The sequence below is a fragment of the Lissotriton vulgaris genome, chromosome 2_1 (assembly GCF_964263255.1).
Source record: "Lissotriton vulgaris chromosome 2_1, aLisVul1.2, whole genome shotgun sequence".
In the NCBI taxonomy this organism is placed as follows: domain Eukaryota; kingdom Metazoa; phylum Chordata; class Amphibia; order Caudata; family Salamandridae; genus Lissotriton; species Lissotriton vulgaris.
This window is the reverse complement of record NC_141687.1, coordinates 1,039,921,895-1,039,938,831: the sequence shown is the minus strand read 5'-3', so window position 1 is coordinate 1,039,938,831 and position 16,937 is coordinate 1,039,921,895. Positions and strand designations below refer to the sequence as shown.

General features: G+C 44.9%; 1 protein-coding gene across 2 annotated transcripts in view; it reads left to right on the top strand.

Moving 5' to 3' along the window:
- Positions 1–16,937, top strand: part of GPD2 (glycerol-3-phosphate dehydrogenase 2) — a 1,314,993-nt gene that overhangs the window by 823,405 nt on the left and 474,651 nt on the right. For both annotated transcript variants that reach the window (XM_086956671.1, XM_086956673.1), the window contains exon 8: positions 642–786. In XM_086956671.1, coding sequence (XP_086812797.1) covers positions 642–786 — 145 coding nt within the window. The remainder of the gene's footprint in view (positions 1–641; positions 787–16,937) is intronic.

Sequence of the window (16,937 nt, the reverse complement as noted above, 5' to 3'; positions counted from 1 at the left end):
AAATTGGAATTTACCCAAGATACTTTTACATTTAAATTACCGGTATGTTGTTTTCCTTATTCGTTGTCAGTAGTTTACCAAATCATGTGTGGAAACAAAACCCGAATGCATTATTGGGAACCCTTCAGCTGACATAGTAGGTGCTGGAAAAGTGTCGTGTCACAACACACATTGGCATGTCATTAATGTCAATCATCTTTAACTCGTGTCAGGTCCCTATTGTATTCAGAGTCTGGGCACTGAAGATTATTCCATTCACATTAAAATCCACTTTTTTACAAGCTCAATTTATAAAATAAAGTATGAAGTGGGCTGATTGCGCTGCCTGCTTTATTCTAGATAAAATAACTTGTACTGATTTAAAAAAATATCATTTTCTATTTAGAATTTGAAAAAAGTCCCAAATCGACCATTTTGCTTTTTTAATGTACCTCGACAAAATAAGAAAAAGATTATACTTAAAGATACATATACACATATATATGTGTTTACAGATTGATTTCATGGGTATTCACTTCAGATGTTTTTCTCCAAGTGACACGCTTCACAATAGCTGAAGATCACAGATGCATTAATCATCCATAACACAAGTGAGCCGGGAAACAAACGTGGTATGTGATTGATGCTGCTTTTTTTCACAGGGAAGGAATTTGATGTCAACGCCAAATGTGTTATCAATGCTACAGGGCCGTTCACAGACTCGCTTCGCAAAATGGATGACCAGGAAGTCACAAACATCTGTCAGCCGAGTGCTGGTGTGCACATTGTGATGCCTGGCTATTACAGGTACCAGTATGACAAACCAGCCGGTTTTAAAATAAATGTCCTGCTGTATTAGATGATGGAAGCTTTCAAAACATTCTGCTTACCCAGTATAAGTTCTCTGTGTCCACACATTAAACACGAGATTAAGCGCCTGTGTATGAGAGGAGGGGTAGCTATAACATATTCAGTAACACATACCAGTGATTTATTGTATTTACCTATGCAAAATGAAAAATCCTTTCCCCGAAATGAACTGAGAGATCATTTCGGAACAATTTTTGAACTTCATTTACCCACCTATTATAGTGGCTGACCTGAAGTGGAGAAAAAAGCAACGTATCATTCGTATCCTTCCCAACTATCCAAGAGCTGTAGGAAGTATCAGACACAGTCCTGCTAACTCACATTAATCTATGAAAAAGGCCAAAATAGAAAAAAGATATATTCTGCAGTCCTTCTACCACAGTAGCTCCCTATTGCATCTACGTGAATGGGTTTGACGTGGAGCCCTGTAAACAAACAACCTATGCACTGCTGGTACCCCCGTGGAATAGCATCATTGTAAAGATTAGAATTCGTATCTGAATAGATATGGTGGCATTGCAGACTTCCAGGAAAAATGCAGCTAGCAGTGCTCTGTTGACAGAGGATCTTGCCTGACCTCTTCTGAAGCTGGCAAATATAATTTGACCTGCCGCAGACAGTGTAGGCTAACTCCCCTGCAGGTGTCCTAGAGGAGCATCTCATCCAGCCGGTATAGCGCGGTGTAATGTAACGTAGCAGAGTTCGTGGTCGGGTGTATAAAAATGGCCTAGGACTAAATGATGAGTGCTATTAAATGCTTAAGATAAACTTTTATGTGATGTCTCCAACACATGAGAAGTGAAGAGGAGGCTGAGATTAGGGTGGGAATATCTGCTGCACGGTGTACAGGTTTGATTTCTGCTCTGAGTGCTCACATTCATGTGTTTCACGAGCTGATGTTTATTTTGGCCATAGTGTCATGCTAGAATGCCGTGTGTGCAGAAACTTGGCCTGGCTCTGAATGTGTTTTTTGCAATTTTCAGTGAGTCCCCGGCTCTCCACATCACTGGCGTCAAGCTATCCAGGCTGAAGAAGGCTGATAGCCCGAAACCGGTCCTTGGATGCTTGATTCCGGCCTAGGAAAGACATGTCTTGGTAGTTCGGGCTGGACTGTTCCCATGAGGCACAGGGTCAAGGCAGATTTGCGTGTGGAGTGCAAAAAAACGATGGATTTAGGCCCAGATCTTTGTACTGGGGTGAATGTAAGACATTGTTCTGCATTCTGTCCATCAACTGTGTTTTTTGCAATTTTTCTGAATATGTGAGGTCATGGAGCTGCCTTGGAACCCTCAGGGGCACCCAGTGTGCCCTCATAGTGAACAAAGTACTACTGTCCCTGTCCTGGGTTTAGCACACAAAGCTGCGAGGGCAGCATACTGTGTTTATGAGATTGATAGTGTGAACAGAGAGTCTGGCATCCATGCCCCTCTTGTGGAAAGGTCTGCTGTTGTGTGTGTCCAGAACCTTGCACTGACATCCTGCGTGTGTGTATAGAGTGATTGTAGTACATGTGCAGTAGTAAGGCTCTGAGTGTGAGTGAGCCTGAGTACTGAAGCTAGTGGGGTCCATTTCAAAGACCCTGCTTCCAACATAACACAAGACAGAAAACGGAGAACAGATTTTCCAGACAGTGGAAGAGTATTTCCGGGATTTCTGATGATGGAGGGTGGGAATTTCCAGACACTGAAGTGAGGTTAGAGACTAGCTTTGGAAATTTCATCGGGCCTTTGTTACCAAGTGGTTGCTGTTTAATTCTTCTTGAGCACTACCAGTTTAGCAAGGGTAAGGGTAAAGGATTGACTGCAGATTCCATTCTGTAATGGAGAAGGTTTCAAGACCAGGCTTGCCTTTTTTCTATGCTGTATTACTGAGAGTCTGATTACTGTGAGGTGCACACACCTCTCACTGCCTTATGCCTGTATTGTGGGTGCTCCAGTGTGGAGGCTGAACTATTGAAACCTACACAACGTCGGTGTTTGGAGAGCAGCTTGATAGGACCAGTTGAAAGGAGAAGTACCTCAAAACTCAGTTCTTAAACCGCAGACAGTGGATCTACATCCCCTATCTACAAAATGTGTGTGTGTTAGAAGTGGGATTCCTGTTTGACTGATGTATGCACCCAGGCCAGGCAGTAGCCATCAATCTAGTCAGGGTAAGCTAGATACACACTGAAAGATAATCCGTGCTCACCCACTGATAGCTTGGCATAGAGCAGTCAGGCTTATCTAAAGAGGCGATGTCTAAAGTATCTATGCAACACATACACACACAGTAACAACATGAATACACAATAAAAAGACTCCACACAGGTTTAGAGAAATAGTGAATATTTATCTGTGCAAAATTGGACCAAAACAACTAAAATCTAATCATTATAACTAGAGATATGAATTTTCGAAGATTAAACGCCGAAAGAGTGCTTAGAAATCAATAGCGCTAAAAGGTTACTTGAGGTCATGGTAGACCGGGGTAAATTCAAAGTTCAGGCTAACCTTGATGGAGGGTAGGCTTTGCTACAGGACTCATGCAAGGCCTGCTGAGAAAGTACCCTGGATGTAGCAAAGTGTTGAAGCTGAGGTCATGATGTGCATATCTTTTCCACGCAGTCGGGTCACTGGTTCGTCGTCGTGCTTTACTGAGATGTAGGCAATGCATCGTCGTCGAGCCATGCAGAGCGGTGTTGTCTGGCCGCGCAGGCTTTGGAACGATTGTCGTTGAACAGCCTCTACGTCCGCGTCGTAGGGCGATGTGTCGGGTCCGATAGACACAAATGAGACAATGTGTCGGTTTTGTAGCAAATCAAATGCAGAACCCACTTCTGAAGTCCAGAACTTGAATAAGGCACCTCAGGCAAGGATAGGTGTCACAGATAGCAGAGTCCAGCAGCACCAGCAGAATTGCAGGAATTCCTTTGTATCCCTGAGGCTTCAGAAAACAGAATGCAAGCCCTTGGAGTACACTTGGAGGGAAGGAAGAGTCCAGCTCCCCATCATCAGTGTCAGGGAGCAGCAGGGCAACCAGCAGAAAAACAGTCTTTCCAGAAAAGCAGTCCAGTTGAGTCCTTTAAGCAGCGCAGCAGTCCTTCTAACAGAGGTTCAGTTCAAGATCCAGAAGTGTCTGATTTTAGGGGGTTAGAGACCCAGTAGTTAAACCCAAAAAGTGCCTTTGATGTAGTGGGTGACTTCAAAGCACCATGATGAAGTAAACAATGATCCCTTTCAGCCCAGTCCTGTCTGCCAGGCTATCTGTGGGGGGTAAATGAGTGCTTTGTGTGTGGATAGGACACTACCTATTGTAGTGTAAGTTTCAGCCCCTCCCCTTCCTCCCTACCCAGGAAGACCCATCGGAATGCATGTGAATGCAGATGAGTGCTTAGAATGCAGATAAGCCTCACCTTCCTGTGTTTGTGGCTGTCTAGAGGGAATGCACAAAGTGTAGTTGGTACCCAATCCAGACACGTATGAGACATGTACGTATAGATGAGGGCATGGTTTAATGGATGAATGATCAAGTAGACGATAAACAAGGACATTCTGAAGGGGGTTCCTGCTGTACTGTCCTGTTAGGGGCAAAAGTCTGCTCTACCCTCCCTCTGCTGTTGTTCACTCACACATGTATGCACTCACTCATCCATATGTGCTTCCATTTATCCATCCATTCGTCCATCCATTCATTAACAGTTTGGCTCAATCTCAAATGCACCGACTCACCAATTGAGACAACCACACAGTCTCGCCATTACATTAAAAACCCTGCTTGATTATTTAAAAAAAAGACATCTTGGTTTTGTCAATGATAGTTTTTGAGGGCAAATGGAAAAATATGATTGTGCGCTTCACTTAAAATTGATTGGAACCTGTGCATGGAGTGCCAGGTGATACAGGGATACTGGGATTTGATATTCCACACTTTGGAAGTGGTGATCGAAATCCTAATGGATCACGACCCAAAGATGGCAACCATGGGGAGTGTTCCCAGGGTGTAACGGAAACAGAGGATGTATGAAGCTGGCTCTCTAAATGGTTTCCTAAACGAAGTACACTGTGCAGAGAGTCCAGTGGATACCTTCTTGGTATACAGAGGTAAAAGTAGGTTATACTAATGCTCTTTTTGTGGTAGTGTGAGCGAGCAGTTAGGCTTATCAGAGCATAGTCCTAAGCATTTGTTGTACTCAGAGGCAATAAATGAGACACACAATCAAGAATAAATCCAAGACTAACTTGTAAAGATAAAGTCATTTAAAAAAAATATATATATATGAAAAGCAGCGTGGTTCCGCCGTAGGGAGCTGCTCCCATGGTGAGCGCTGCAATGCCCGGCTCTTTGAACCGACATGTGTGTGTATATATATATATATATATATATATATATATCACCACAACCATCCCTCCAAAAGAAGAACGCGGAAGGCCAAGGGGAATGCAGGTCAGACAACTCGTTTATTTCAGTCCCCAGCAATGGCGGCGAATGCATTTCGGCTAGTGTAGCCTTCTTCAGCGCCCAGCACTGCAGCATGTGAAGCTCACAAATGTTCCCACCTGCTCTCTGTATACGTTCAGCAATGACGCTCCTCCCCCTAATGTGATCGACACACCTAGTTTTGAGTCCGTTTCAATTGTTGGACTGCAACTCCCAGAGTGCACTGTACCGGCACTGCTGGGTCGGTGGCGTGGGGGAGTGAGGCAGACTGTAGGTCCCACTGAATGCAGGTAGGTGGTGAAGCGCACATCCCTCGGCGAGATAGAAAAAAACGGCAGCTGTCCTGTGTCCCCTTATGGCCACTGCAACCAGTGTACCAAGGATGTCCTTACTGGGTCGGGGCAGTCAATGCGGACTGAAAATCCCTTGGAAGTGGAATACCTCACTCCCCCAGCATACAATCCAGGTCCTCTGGCGGTCTGCGTAGGTTACCGATCCCTCGATACCATCTTCGCTGCAAGCAGCTGTGTGCCAGATTTGCCTCGCAGACCCTTGATGCAGGGAGCCTTCCGTTCTGTGTCGTCTGGCAGGCACAGCACATATCACCACAACCATCCCTCCAAAAGAAGAACGCGGAAGGCCAAGGGGAATGCAGGTCAGACAACTCGTTTATTTCAGTCCCCAGCAATGGCGGCGAATGCATTTCGGCTAGTGTAGCCTTCTTCAGCGCCCAGCACTGCAGCATGTGAAGCTCACAAATGTTCCCACCTGCTCTCTGTATACGTTCAGCAATGACGCTCCTCCCCCTAATGTGATCGACACACCTAGTTTTGAGTCCGTTTCAATTGTTGGACTGCAACTCCCAGAGTGCACTGTACCGGCACTGCTGGGTCGGTGGCGTGGGGGAGTGAGGCAGACTGTAGGTCCCACTGAATGCAGGTAGGTGGTATATATATATATTCACTGAAAAAAACATAGGTTTCACACCAGTTATAGTTAGTTGGAAAGTTTACTGACATAAAACCATAGAAATTCCAACATTATAGTTAGTTGGACTCACTATAACAAGCGCGCCTGCAATGCACTGCTGATGACGCCACATATTACATCACTCATGACATCGTCAGTGACATCACTCATGACATCACTGATGACACCAGCCAGTGAATGTGTGTCTTTCTGAAAAATCAATATGTTTTATATATGTATTTGTAAGGTTGATGGAAGAATAAATGGTTAAATAAGTGTGTAAATGGATGTTTTTTTAAATAAATGATTGGTTAACTGCCTTATTAAGTGTATCTTATTGAATACATATATTAGCGAGTAACTTTTAAATATTGAAATATATGTATCAGTGTTTCACTTTGTGTATAAGTGGCTACATGGGTTGGTGACTGACTCACTGTATGTGTTTTTAAGACGGCATATGTGCAGGACTGTATTGGTGGATGAGTGTGTATATGTGTGTGTTAGTGAGTGAATGACTGTCTCACTATTGTCTTTTTTAGTAATGACATATATTTTAATCTAGTGTATGTGAGTTTTGATGTATATAAGTGAGTATATGTGAGAGTAAGATTGTAAGAGTTGCTGTTTAAATAAGTATGTGTTTCTATAAGTGATTGTTTAAGAGAGTAAGTATGTGTAAGTTTCCTTAGAAGTAAGGAGGTAGTGTGTGTGTATAGTTGTATATGCAAATAAATGGATGTTCAATAGTTTATTTGCATGTGCGAGTATGTTTGTGAGTAACTTTTGGATGACTGTCGGTGTATAACAGGATGTATAGATGTATCACTACATATGATGAGTGAGTATATGTATGAGTGACTATATAGAACTGTTGGTGAATGAGTGGATAATAATAATAATAATAATAAAACCATTTATAAAGCGCCTGGTTACCCAAAAACAGTGTGTCCCCGCGCTGAATACTGCAGAATAGCTTAGAGGAAGGAACAGAGGTGGGTCAGAAGGGAACAGACGGAACAAGGTTATGCCCGAGGAAAGAGAAAAGTTTTAAGTTTTCTCCGAAACATATTCTCAGCGGGCTCCATTCGGAGGCCTAGCGGAAGTTCGTTCCAGCATTTGGCAGCTAAAAATCTGAACGAGCGTCCGCCCATCCTGGCTCTGGTGATTTTGGGAAGTTTAAACAACATCGTACCAGCTGATCTCAGGTCTCTAATGGGACGATGTATTGTGAGATTTTGAAGATAACCTGGGCCTTTGCCCTGAGCGATACGATGGGCGAAGCAGAGGGACTTAAATTTAATACGCTCTTTTATAGGAAGCCAGTGGAGTTTGGACAGAGCGGATTTCCCTGAAGCCCTGCGGGGTAGTTTAAGTACAAGGTGAGCTGCGGCATTCTGAGTGCACTGGAGTTGGTGTAGTCCTTTTTGGCTCAAACCTAAAAGCAGGGTATTCCCGTAATCAAGGTGGGGGGTTACCAGGGCATGGACTATGGTCCTTCTAGAGTCAATGGGTAGGAGGTCAAGAACTTTGCGGAGTGCTTTCAGTACGCTGAAGCACCTGGCTGTTACTTTGTTGACATGGGATTTATAGGAGAGTTCAGAGTCCAAGGTTATGCCCAAATTACGCACCGACTCCACCGGGCAAGGTGGACTGCCCAATTCCGTAGGCCACCACATATGCGACCATGCTGAAGCTGATTTCCCTACTACCAGCAGCTCGGTTATGTCGCCATTAAGGCGTAAACAATTGTGGTTCATCCAGGCTGCTACCGATGAGAGGCAGTTCGAGAAGTTGGTGGCGTCTTCTCTGTGGTCGGGCGTGAGCTTAAACATCAGTTGTGTGTCATCGGCGTAACTGACAATGCCCACCCCAAATGTCTCGACTATACGGGCCAGGGGTGCCATATAGATATTAAACAAAGTAGGGCTCAGACTCGAGCCCTGTGGAACCCCCATGGCTAACGTTTCTGCGAGAAGATTTAAAGGGGGGGCAGTGCAACTGGAAGCTCCTGTTGGACAAAAAGAACTCTATCCAGGCTAGGGCCCGTCCCTTCACTTCCATGTCAGACAGCCGGGACAGCAGCGTTGAGTGCAGCACGGTGTCAAAAGCTGCACTTAGGTCTAGTAACACCAACGCTGCTGTCTCTCCATCATCCACTATGCTCCTTAAGCCCTCGGTGGAAAAAAGTAGGGCTGATTCTGTGGAGTGTCCTGCTCTGGAGCCCGATTGAGTGGGGTGCAGGAGAGAGTGTTCCTCCAAGTAACTCATGAGCTGCTTATTCACCACCTTTTCCATGATTTTAGCGCAGAAGGGGAGAAGGGAGATGGGGCGAAGGTTCTGGAGCTGAGAAATATGGATGTTGGTTTTTCTTTTAAGGGGGATTACTTGAGCAGTTTTCCACGCGTCCAGTACCTGACATTCTTGAAAAGAGAGCGACACAATAAGACTGATCTGATCTATTATTGTGGTCTCCAGGACTCCTTTATAGCGAGCCGGGGGCAGACATCACTAGGTGAGCCAGATTGAATGCTGTTGGCAATGCTGACTAAATCTTGCCTCTCAGGTATGACAAAACAGGAGAGACTTGAATTCCCTGTGTGGATGTTTTTGGCTTCAGCATGTTTAAGCGGGTGGATCTCGTCCCTCGTAAAGGTGGCATGGATCTTATCGATTTTGCCTATAAAGAAGTCTGCAATAGAGTCGCACAATTCTTTCGAATAGGTGTCTTGGGCAACCAGTCTGGTAGGGACCGTAAGCTCTCTGTAGATAGTAAAGAGTTCTTTAGTAGGGTTGCTGGCTGAATCAATTCTGTTTTTAAGGTGGCAGCTTTTTTCTACTCTCAACAATTTCTTATATTTTGTTAAGTTCCCTTTTATAGTGCAGTTTATCCTCAGGATTGTACTGTATTCTCCACCTCCGTTCTATATTTTTACATCTGGTTCTTGCGTGTTTGAGTTTTTCAGAGAACCAGGGGACAGTTTTAGATTGCCTAGCAGGGGGTTTGGATGTCCATGGAGCAATCTCATCAAGTGCAGTGGTCACCCATTTTTAATAGGTATTCCAAGCCTCCTCCAGAGAGTTACTTTGGGGAGGGGGATTTTTTTGAAGAGCACATCTAAAAGCTTCTTGGTTAAAATTCTTCCATTTTCTCCGATGCAGGAGAGGGGGTTTTGAAAGTTTGTTCTCTAGCAAGGTTTTTTCTACTGTGAACGGGATGATCTAATGGTCTGACCAAATTATTCTAACAGGAGTGGGAATTTTAATGCCCTCCCAGTTGGCAAATATAGGGTCCAGGAGATGGCCATGTTGATGAGATGGGGCAGTGGATTTAAGGTTGAGGCCCAAAGATGTCAACGCAGCAGCCACATCTTGTGCCTCCCTGCACTCTGTGTCATCAAAATGAAGGTTTAAATCACCTAAAGTAATGAATTTTTTGTATCGGAGGGCCGGCTGGGTAATATACTCTAAAAGCTGGTTGCCAAACTGTCCCGCTGCACCCGGCGGCCGGTATACCAGCTGCCCTTGAATGACATTTCTCGGCCCTATTTTAATAGTGAATAAGCCACTTTCACTATTAGTGAAAGGATGTGTATATAGATGGTGGAATTACTGAATTGGTTGTTGTAACTGGTATGGGTATCTCCATTTTTTTGAAAATGTTAGTTTTATTTTTTAATATGTGTTTCAAGGGTTACATTACACTAAAAGGAGGTCTGTCACTCTGTCACAAGGATGGTGTCATAAGTGATGTCATGAGTGAGGTCACTGACGATGTCATGAGTGATGTAATATGTGACATCATCAGCAGTGCATTGCAGGCGCGCTTGTTATAGTGAGTCCAACTAACTATACTGTTGGAATTTCTATGGTTTTATGTCAGTAAAATTTCCAGCTAACTATAACTGGTGTGAAACCTATGGTTTTTTTCAGTGAATTTAATAGGTTTTTTAAATGCTAATTCCTAACTATAACTGGTGTGAAACCTATGATTTTTTCAGTGAATTTCATAGGTTTTTTTAAATGCTAATTCCTAACTATATATAGGGCCTCAAACCTATGAAATGTAATATTTTTTTATAAGGAATCCTATATTGTATATTTATATAATACTATTTTATTTATTTATTTATTTGTTTGTTTTTTTTGCCCTGGTGCGCTTCCGGTGCGCGTCCCGGTGTGCGCACCGGAAAGCGCAGTTTTCCGGCGTGTCCCGGTGCGCGCACCGGTGAGCGTCCCGTTAGCGCTATTGACGCGAACGAAAACATCATCGTGACGTATCGCGTAGCCGCGTCCGCGTGATACGCCAGCGTAAGCGCACCCAGAAGCACTAGAGCGAATACGATTGCGAAACCTAAGCATCCGACGCGCTTACGCGGCGCGCACCCAGTGGCGTGTCGCGTAAGCGCGTCGGGTCATGTGATCTGAAAATAACACTTTTTATTGGTTCAGGACAGTTTTTTTTCCAAATGATGAAAGCCCCCACCTTTTTTCCTTATTCTGACTTTGTCCTTTGACTGAGGAAGACCTGTTTGGAGATCTTTGAGTAATATTTTGTACTTTAAAATGGCTACAGTAGCAGCAGCAGCTGGAGCATCTGCAGCATCTGCACGGAGGAGGAGGAGAAAGAGGATGACTACTACTACTACTACTACTACTACTACTGTGGCATTGAACTTTCAAGGGGGAACCTTAATAAGAAATATTCATTTGGCACTAACACCACGATTCGGCACATGCAGCGCAAGCATCCCAACAACTATGCTGCCACAGAGGTGAGAGAACTGGCCAGTAACCCTCCCCAATCTTCACCCAGCACCTCAAAAAGAAAGCAACCCACTCCATCGGGACCACGGACAAGGGAGATGGTCCCAAACATTCAACCAAAGTTTGGTGCAATACAAGATCTCTTGTATTTTTTGTGGTAAGACCATCACCTATGGTGAGCACAGCATAACGCTCATCAACCGTGCTGGTGACAACCACAAATGCCCCAAAAATCCATAATTTTTTCCTGATTTTTTTTGCTCCACTTGAGCCGTTTTCAATTCCCTGTTTTTTGTTTCTCCCCATAAAAATAACAAAAAAAATATAAAATGGTTCATAAAAGCCAAAAAAAGAACAAAATGTCCCCTTATGGTCATTTCCCCCTTTGTTTTTGCCATCTCTTGTGTCTCGATCCTACCGAGACACAAGATGGTGGCTGCTCCGGACTGTTTGGAATGTTGACAGACACCCGAGAGCCAATCCGCTTTCCGCGTGCGAACTCGCGTAGCGCGCTGGTTAGCGTCCCGGTGCGCGTACCGAGGCGCGCTTATAGATATATATCTTTTTTTGAACCTAAATTAGTCAAAATCCACTGGAGCACATATCTTGAGACATAGCAAAGGCACATCGGGCTACCAGTCCCTACAATTTTGCCAAGTTTGGTGGAAATCCATTCAGCCGTTCGGGTTAAAAGGGAGGTCGACGGCCCTATGGAAATTAACATGGGGAAAACACGTTTTGGGACCCCCCTTTTTTCTCGGCCCCCGCTTGAAAAATCCCCCCCCAAACTTTCAGGGAAGGACCAGAGCGCTGCGAGGCAAATTTGAGGAAATTTTCAGGCAGATTCCTCAACCTGCGCCAAAGGTATTCACACAGAATGTTGAGATTTTCTATTGAAAATAATCCTAACTATAACTATCTACTGGTAGGATATATATATATATATATATATATATATATATATATATATATATATATATATATATATATATATATATATATATACACATACATATATATATATATATACACATACATATATATATATATATATATACACATACATATATATATATATATATATACACATACATATATATATATATATATACACATACATACATACATTTTTCAGACCAAGAACTTCATTCTAATGCAAGTAGTTTTTAAGCTATGAATTTTTAAAGTTTACAAAGAAAGTCACTGTTGTGTGCAATTACGCACAATAAAAGTCAATGGAAGAAAAGAGGAAAAATCATAGAAAATCACTCAGTGGGTTCTCCAGGTTCACATTCTGGATTCGGCGAAGTAGCAAGGCCAGGTCCAATGTTCCAGCAGCAGAGGTCTGGGGCTATTCTGTATTCGGCCAGGAGCAGGGTACTGAGGTAGTTGGTAGCAGGTGCTTTACGAAGAAAGGAGCCACTGAAAACACACTCCACAGCTGGAGTTAAAGGTATGTCCGGGAGGGTTCCACTCAAGGAAGCAGGTCGCAAGGGCCTCAGGATCTGGGGGGCACAGCTGGTTTGTGGTGACACAAACCGGGCTGGTTACAGAGCAGATAGGGCAGCCAAGCACAATGCGTCTATATGAGACTCTCGGTCAGGGGCTGGTAGTTTGTTGAGGCAATTCCGGGCCAGTTGGGCCAGTCACAGAGGGGGCCTCAGGGGTCTCAAAGTTCCTCGATAGGTGTTTGCGTTCTGCGTCGTTAGAGTCTGAATTGACTCTTTTGTCTTGGTCTTCAGTGTTGGGGGTCCTGTACCCCGGGTATTGGTACGGGACGGCTCCGGTAGGTCCTGGTGTCCTCTCACTTGGTTTCGGGCAAATCTGACCCATCGTTGCTGATGTACCTCATCTTGTTTGGGTGCTGCGTCTGAGTCGTCGGGGAGCAGCAGATCGGTAAACCGGACATTGTGGTTTAGTGCCTGAAGACTGAAGGAGAGTAGCTCCTCCACTGCAACGGAGGTTCTCTACAATTTGTAAAAGGCTGGAGGTGCTCTGAGGTTCTTTGAGGCCTCACAGTTGCAGGACGAGACAGCAGACCACGATGGATGAGTTCTAGAAGCAGCCCGCAGGATTTGGTAGCAATTTTCTGCAGCAAGTTGTCGGTTCTTGGGTCAGCAACACTTCTTTGTCCGCTGCTCTTCTTAGGTCAGCCGAAACTAAGATGTAAGGTCCAGGGATGCTACCTATATACTGAGTTTAGGGATGTTAAAGGGGAAGACCGGTAGTAGTCAATGGGCTTACATACCTTTAGGGTGTCTAAACCCTGTGAGGTGACCACTACCTGTTGGAAGGGGCACTACCCTAGCCCTGATAGATTAATTACTGCCATCCAAAGATGGAGATTTGGAAAAGCTGAGTCCACATCACCTGTCCCACGTTAGGGGTGTTCTGGCTAAATGTGGCCACACCTCCTACTTTAACTCATTTTTCCATGTGTCCTCCCGCCAAATGTGGAGCAGGAAAGGGAGGATTGGCATCCGCCACTAGCTGGAGAGGCCTAGGATGCATTTCACAGGTGGCATCACCTTGAAAGTTCCCCACTCTGGCAGGCCATCCTGGCCTATAGGTGTGAAGCACCTCTGCCCAAAGCAGGCTTTGTTCCTGGACTCTGAGTATTGGTTGTCACCCCATGAGGTCCAAAGCATGTCTGATGGTGGCAGGCTGGTTAAGACGAGTCCAAGAGCACCCTAGTGCTTGGTAGGTTTACAGGTTATCCTCTAAAGGGTCCACTGTGTGCATTTATGAATAAATCCAACACCACCATCAGTGAGGATTTTTTGAGACCATATGTTTGGTACCAAAGATCTTGGGGTATAGTGAAGTCAACATGGAGCTATGAAACTTGTAATGACCAATATCTAGCACATGCGTTCTCTTTGGCTTCCCTACGCACTTAAAATATCCAAGAATGGAATTGGGTATTGTAGAGTCATATCTGCTCAAGCAGATATGTCCACACATGGGGTATAGTGCACCCTGTCTTTGGGATGTTGGCCTGCAGTAGGGGTGACTTACCTATACCTCAGGAAGTGTAGATGGAAATGTCACATAGGGCTGTGTGCCATTTCTTCTCCTGTTTTTTCTGCACCAAGACACGTAGCCTGCAATGGCAGTTTGCATGATCTTGGTGAGGGGTGCCTAGGGTGGCACAACTGGTGCTGCAGCCCTAATGGACCCTCTTCAGTCCCAGTGCCCTATGTACCAGGGGTACCATTTACTAGGGACTTACAGGGGTTGCAGGAGTTGTGCCAATTGGGGAACAGTTATAGGGAAAGAACACTGGTACTGAGGACTTGGATAGCAGGGACCCAGTACACTTCAGTTGAAGTTGCATCCGAAACCAGGCAACAAGTGGGGGGGGTTCTGCAACAAAAAACTGTTTTCCACAGAGGACAAAATCTACTGATGGGGATTGCTTGCATGAAGGTGAAATGGGATAAGAGCAGGCTATTGGAGATCTAGCAAGGCCCCTCTGAGTTTGAAATGGTTAAGAGGGATGGACTATTGTTTACTGGCCAAAGAGGCGGTATGGTACATGGGTCCAGAGGCTTCCTGCAGAAATACAGCAGAATCTGGCAGTGAATAGAGCATCACAATATAACATGACTTGACCACTGGCAGGGCAACCTCATAGGAGGAGAGTCATGACTGTAATCTTGGGGCAAGGTGACAGAGGTCTGAGGCAGACAAATCATCAACAAACTAAGCTCTAATAGGAGAATCACCGTAACTGGATGAATATACCGCACATTGGTAAAGGGTCAGTAATCTTGCATTCAACCAGGTGTTGGAACAACTCTGTGAAACAGTTACTGAGCATATACTCTCTCAAAATTCGATCACACAGCCCTTCATAACTACTCACCTAGTTGCCCTTTACCCAGCCATTCAGTGCCTTACCGGAGAAGTCAAGAAAATCTACCCAAGACTGGCCAGTCAGTTTGTGACTGTCCTCAAATGTTAGGCGGTACCCCTCAAGGGTGTGACTACATTTAGTGATAAAGGCTGCTTTCATGGGGGTGTAAGTCATTTAGTCTGCCACCTCTGCCGTGCCATTTGTAAAGTCTACAGATGGCATGTGCCTCCACAGACTGTCTCCCAAAACTCTGAGACCTATGTATTCATAGGCTGCAAACCACCTATCAATATCATCACTTCAAAGCTGGGCACCAGGACTTTAGTTATGTGGATTCCTTTATCTCCTTTGGACACTGTGGTATCACTGGCACCATTTCTGCTGGACTCTGACAACTGTTTGACCACGTGTCCAGCTCCTTTAAGCTAGTTCCTGAGCTATTAACATTTTCCTCTCCTCCGAGGCCCTTTCTGCCTCAACCTTTCTCTCCTCTGCTAAGGTTTTTCTGCCTCAGTGCTTCTCTCTTCTGCAGTCAGTCTGGCTGGATGTAGCTTTAAGTCTCTTTCAGCCTCTATGTCCTTCAACTTTTCAGGAAGCATGCTGTGATAGGAAACACTGCTTCCAGCAATTTCTTCGTGCCCTCCTCTCTCTTTTAGAGTCATTGCTAACTGATTTCCCTCCTCCTCATCCTTTTCAGGGCTATCACTCTTTTGAACCTCTGAAGGAGTCCCCCATCAGGTTGCTACCTCAAAATCTTAAAGGGGACCCTGAAGGTCCTGCTTAGTGGACCTCTTCTTCAGTTATCCCCCTCTTCTTGCAGAGCTCCTTAAGCTGCCTCATATTGTAGTATGATAGGCAGTTCAGAGTCATTTCCATTCTGGCAAGGTATCACAGGTGCAACGAAAAAGTGTCTCAAGTGTACGAAGGTGAGGCATAAATTGCATTGGGAGAAATGACGAATCTGAGAAAAAAGTAAGAATTAAAAAAAAGAACTCGAATTGGTATTAAATTATTTATCTGGGATTGTGGTGTAACGCAAAATTACTGTATGGCACTGCACAAACACAAGTCCTAAGCTCCCCACTGAACACCAATGTAGAACATTGGGTTACTACTTGGAGGGGGGGGGGTGAATTAGTATTTCAAACTGTGATAAAGTGGAGACACAACACTAGAAAAATCCCACACCAATTTTCAAAAATAGAGTAAAATTTTATAAATTATTTCAGACCAAAAAAACGGAAATCCAATCAGTAGAACCAAAGATGTGCCATTTTAAAAATCTAGGTAAAAGCTGTGCTAAAAAGCACAAAGTGCCAACTCTGGTTATCTGGTTGCGCTGGACCTAGACAAAGTCACAAGTTCATGCCAACCGTGTTGCAGTGTGGGCAGGATATAGTTAAGCCCGCTGAAAGTATCTTAAATCATTATTTGCGGTCTGCGCTCCAATTGTTTGCGAGGCTTTGCATTATCCGGTGTCTGTTCCGAGGGCCTGCGAGGTCCTGCTTCCGGTTGCGTTTCTCTGTGTTGGTTCAGATGAAGCTGTGTGGTGAGGCTTTGCGTCAATTCACAGGGGGTTCGATGAGGCTGGCACTTGAGCTGCTAGGCTTGCCGGGGCTTTGTGTTGCTTGGAGTTGATTTCATTCATGTTGACAGTTTTGTGGTGAGGCTCTGTGGGGCTTGGCATTGCTTGTCAGTTGCGATGAAGCTTGAAAAGTCTTTGTGGGGTTTGCACTGGATTTGGTGAAGACCGCAGCTGGGCTGGCAAGGCACTTCTATCCCCACGTCTAAGAGTCCAGGACTGGAGGAGGACCACGTGGGGGGGGGGGGGTTAGGATGTAGCAGGCAGTGTCCAGGTGCACTGTACAAGAGAGCTGGAGCCTTTTCTGACCCTGAAGCTCTGATCAGAAGGACAGCCAACTAACCCTTGGAGTGACTCTGGTGGTCCTGGGCTCATGATGTAGGTTCAGTCCTTCTGACTCAGGCAGCAGGGCAGGAGAATATCGGGCCTTTTTGTATCAGAGCAGCACAGCAGTTCTTTGTAGACTTCCACAGGCGCTGAGGTGTCCTGAAG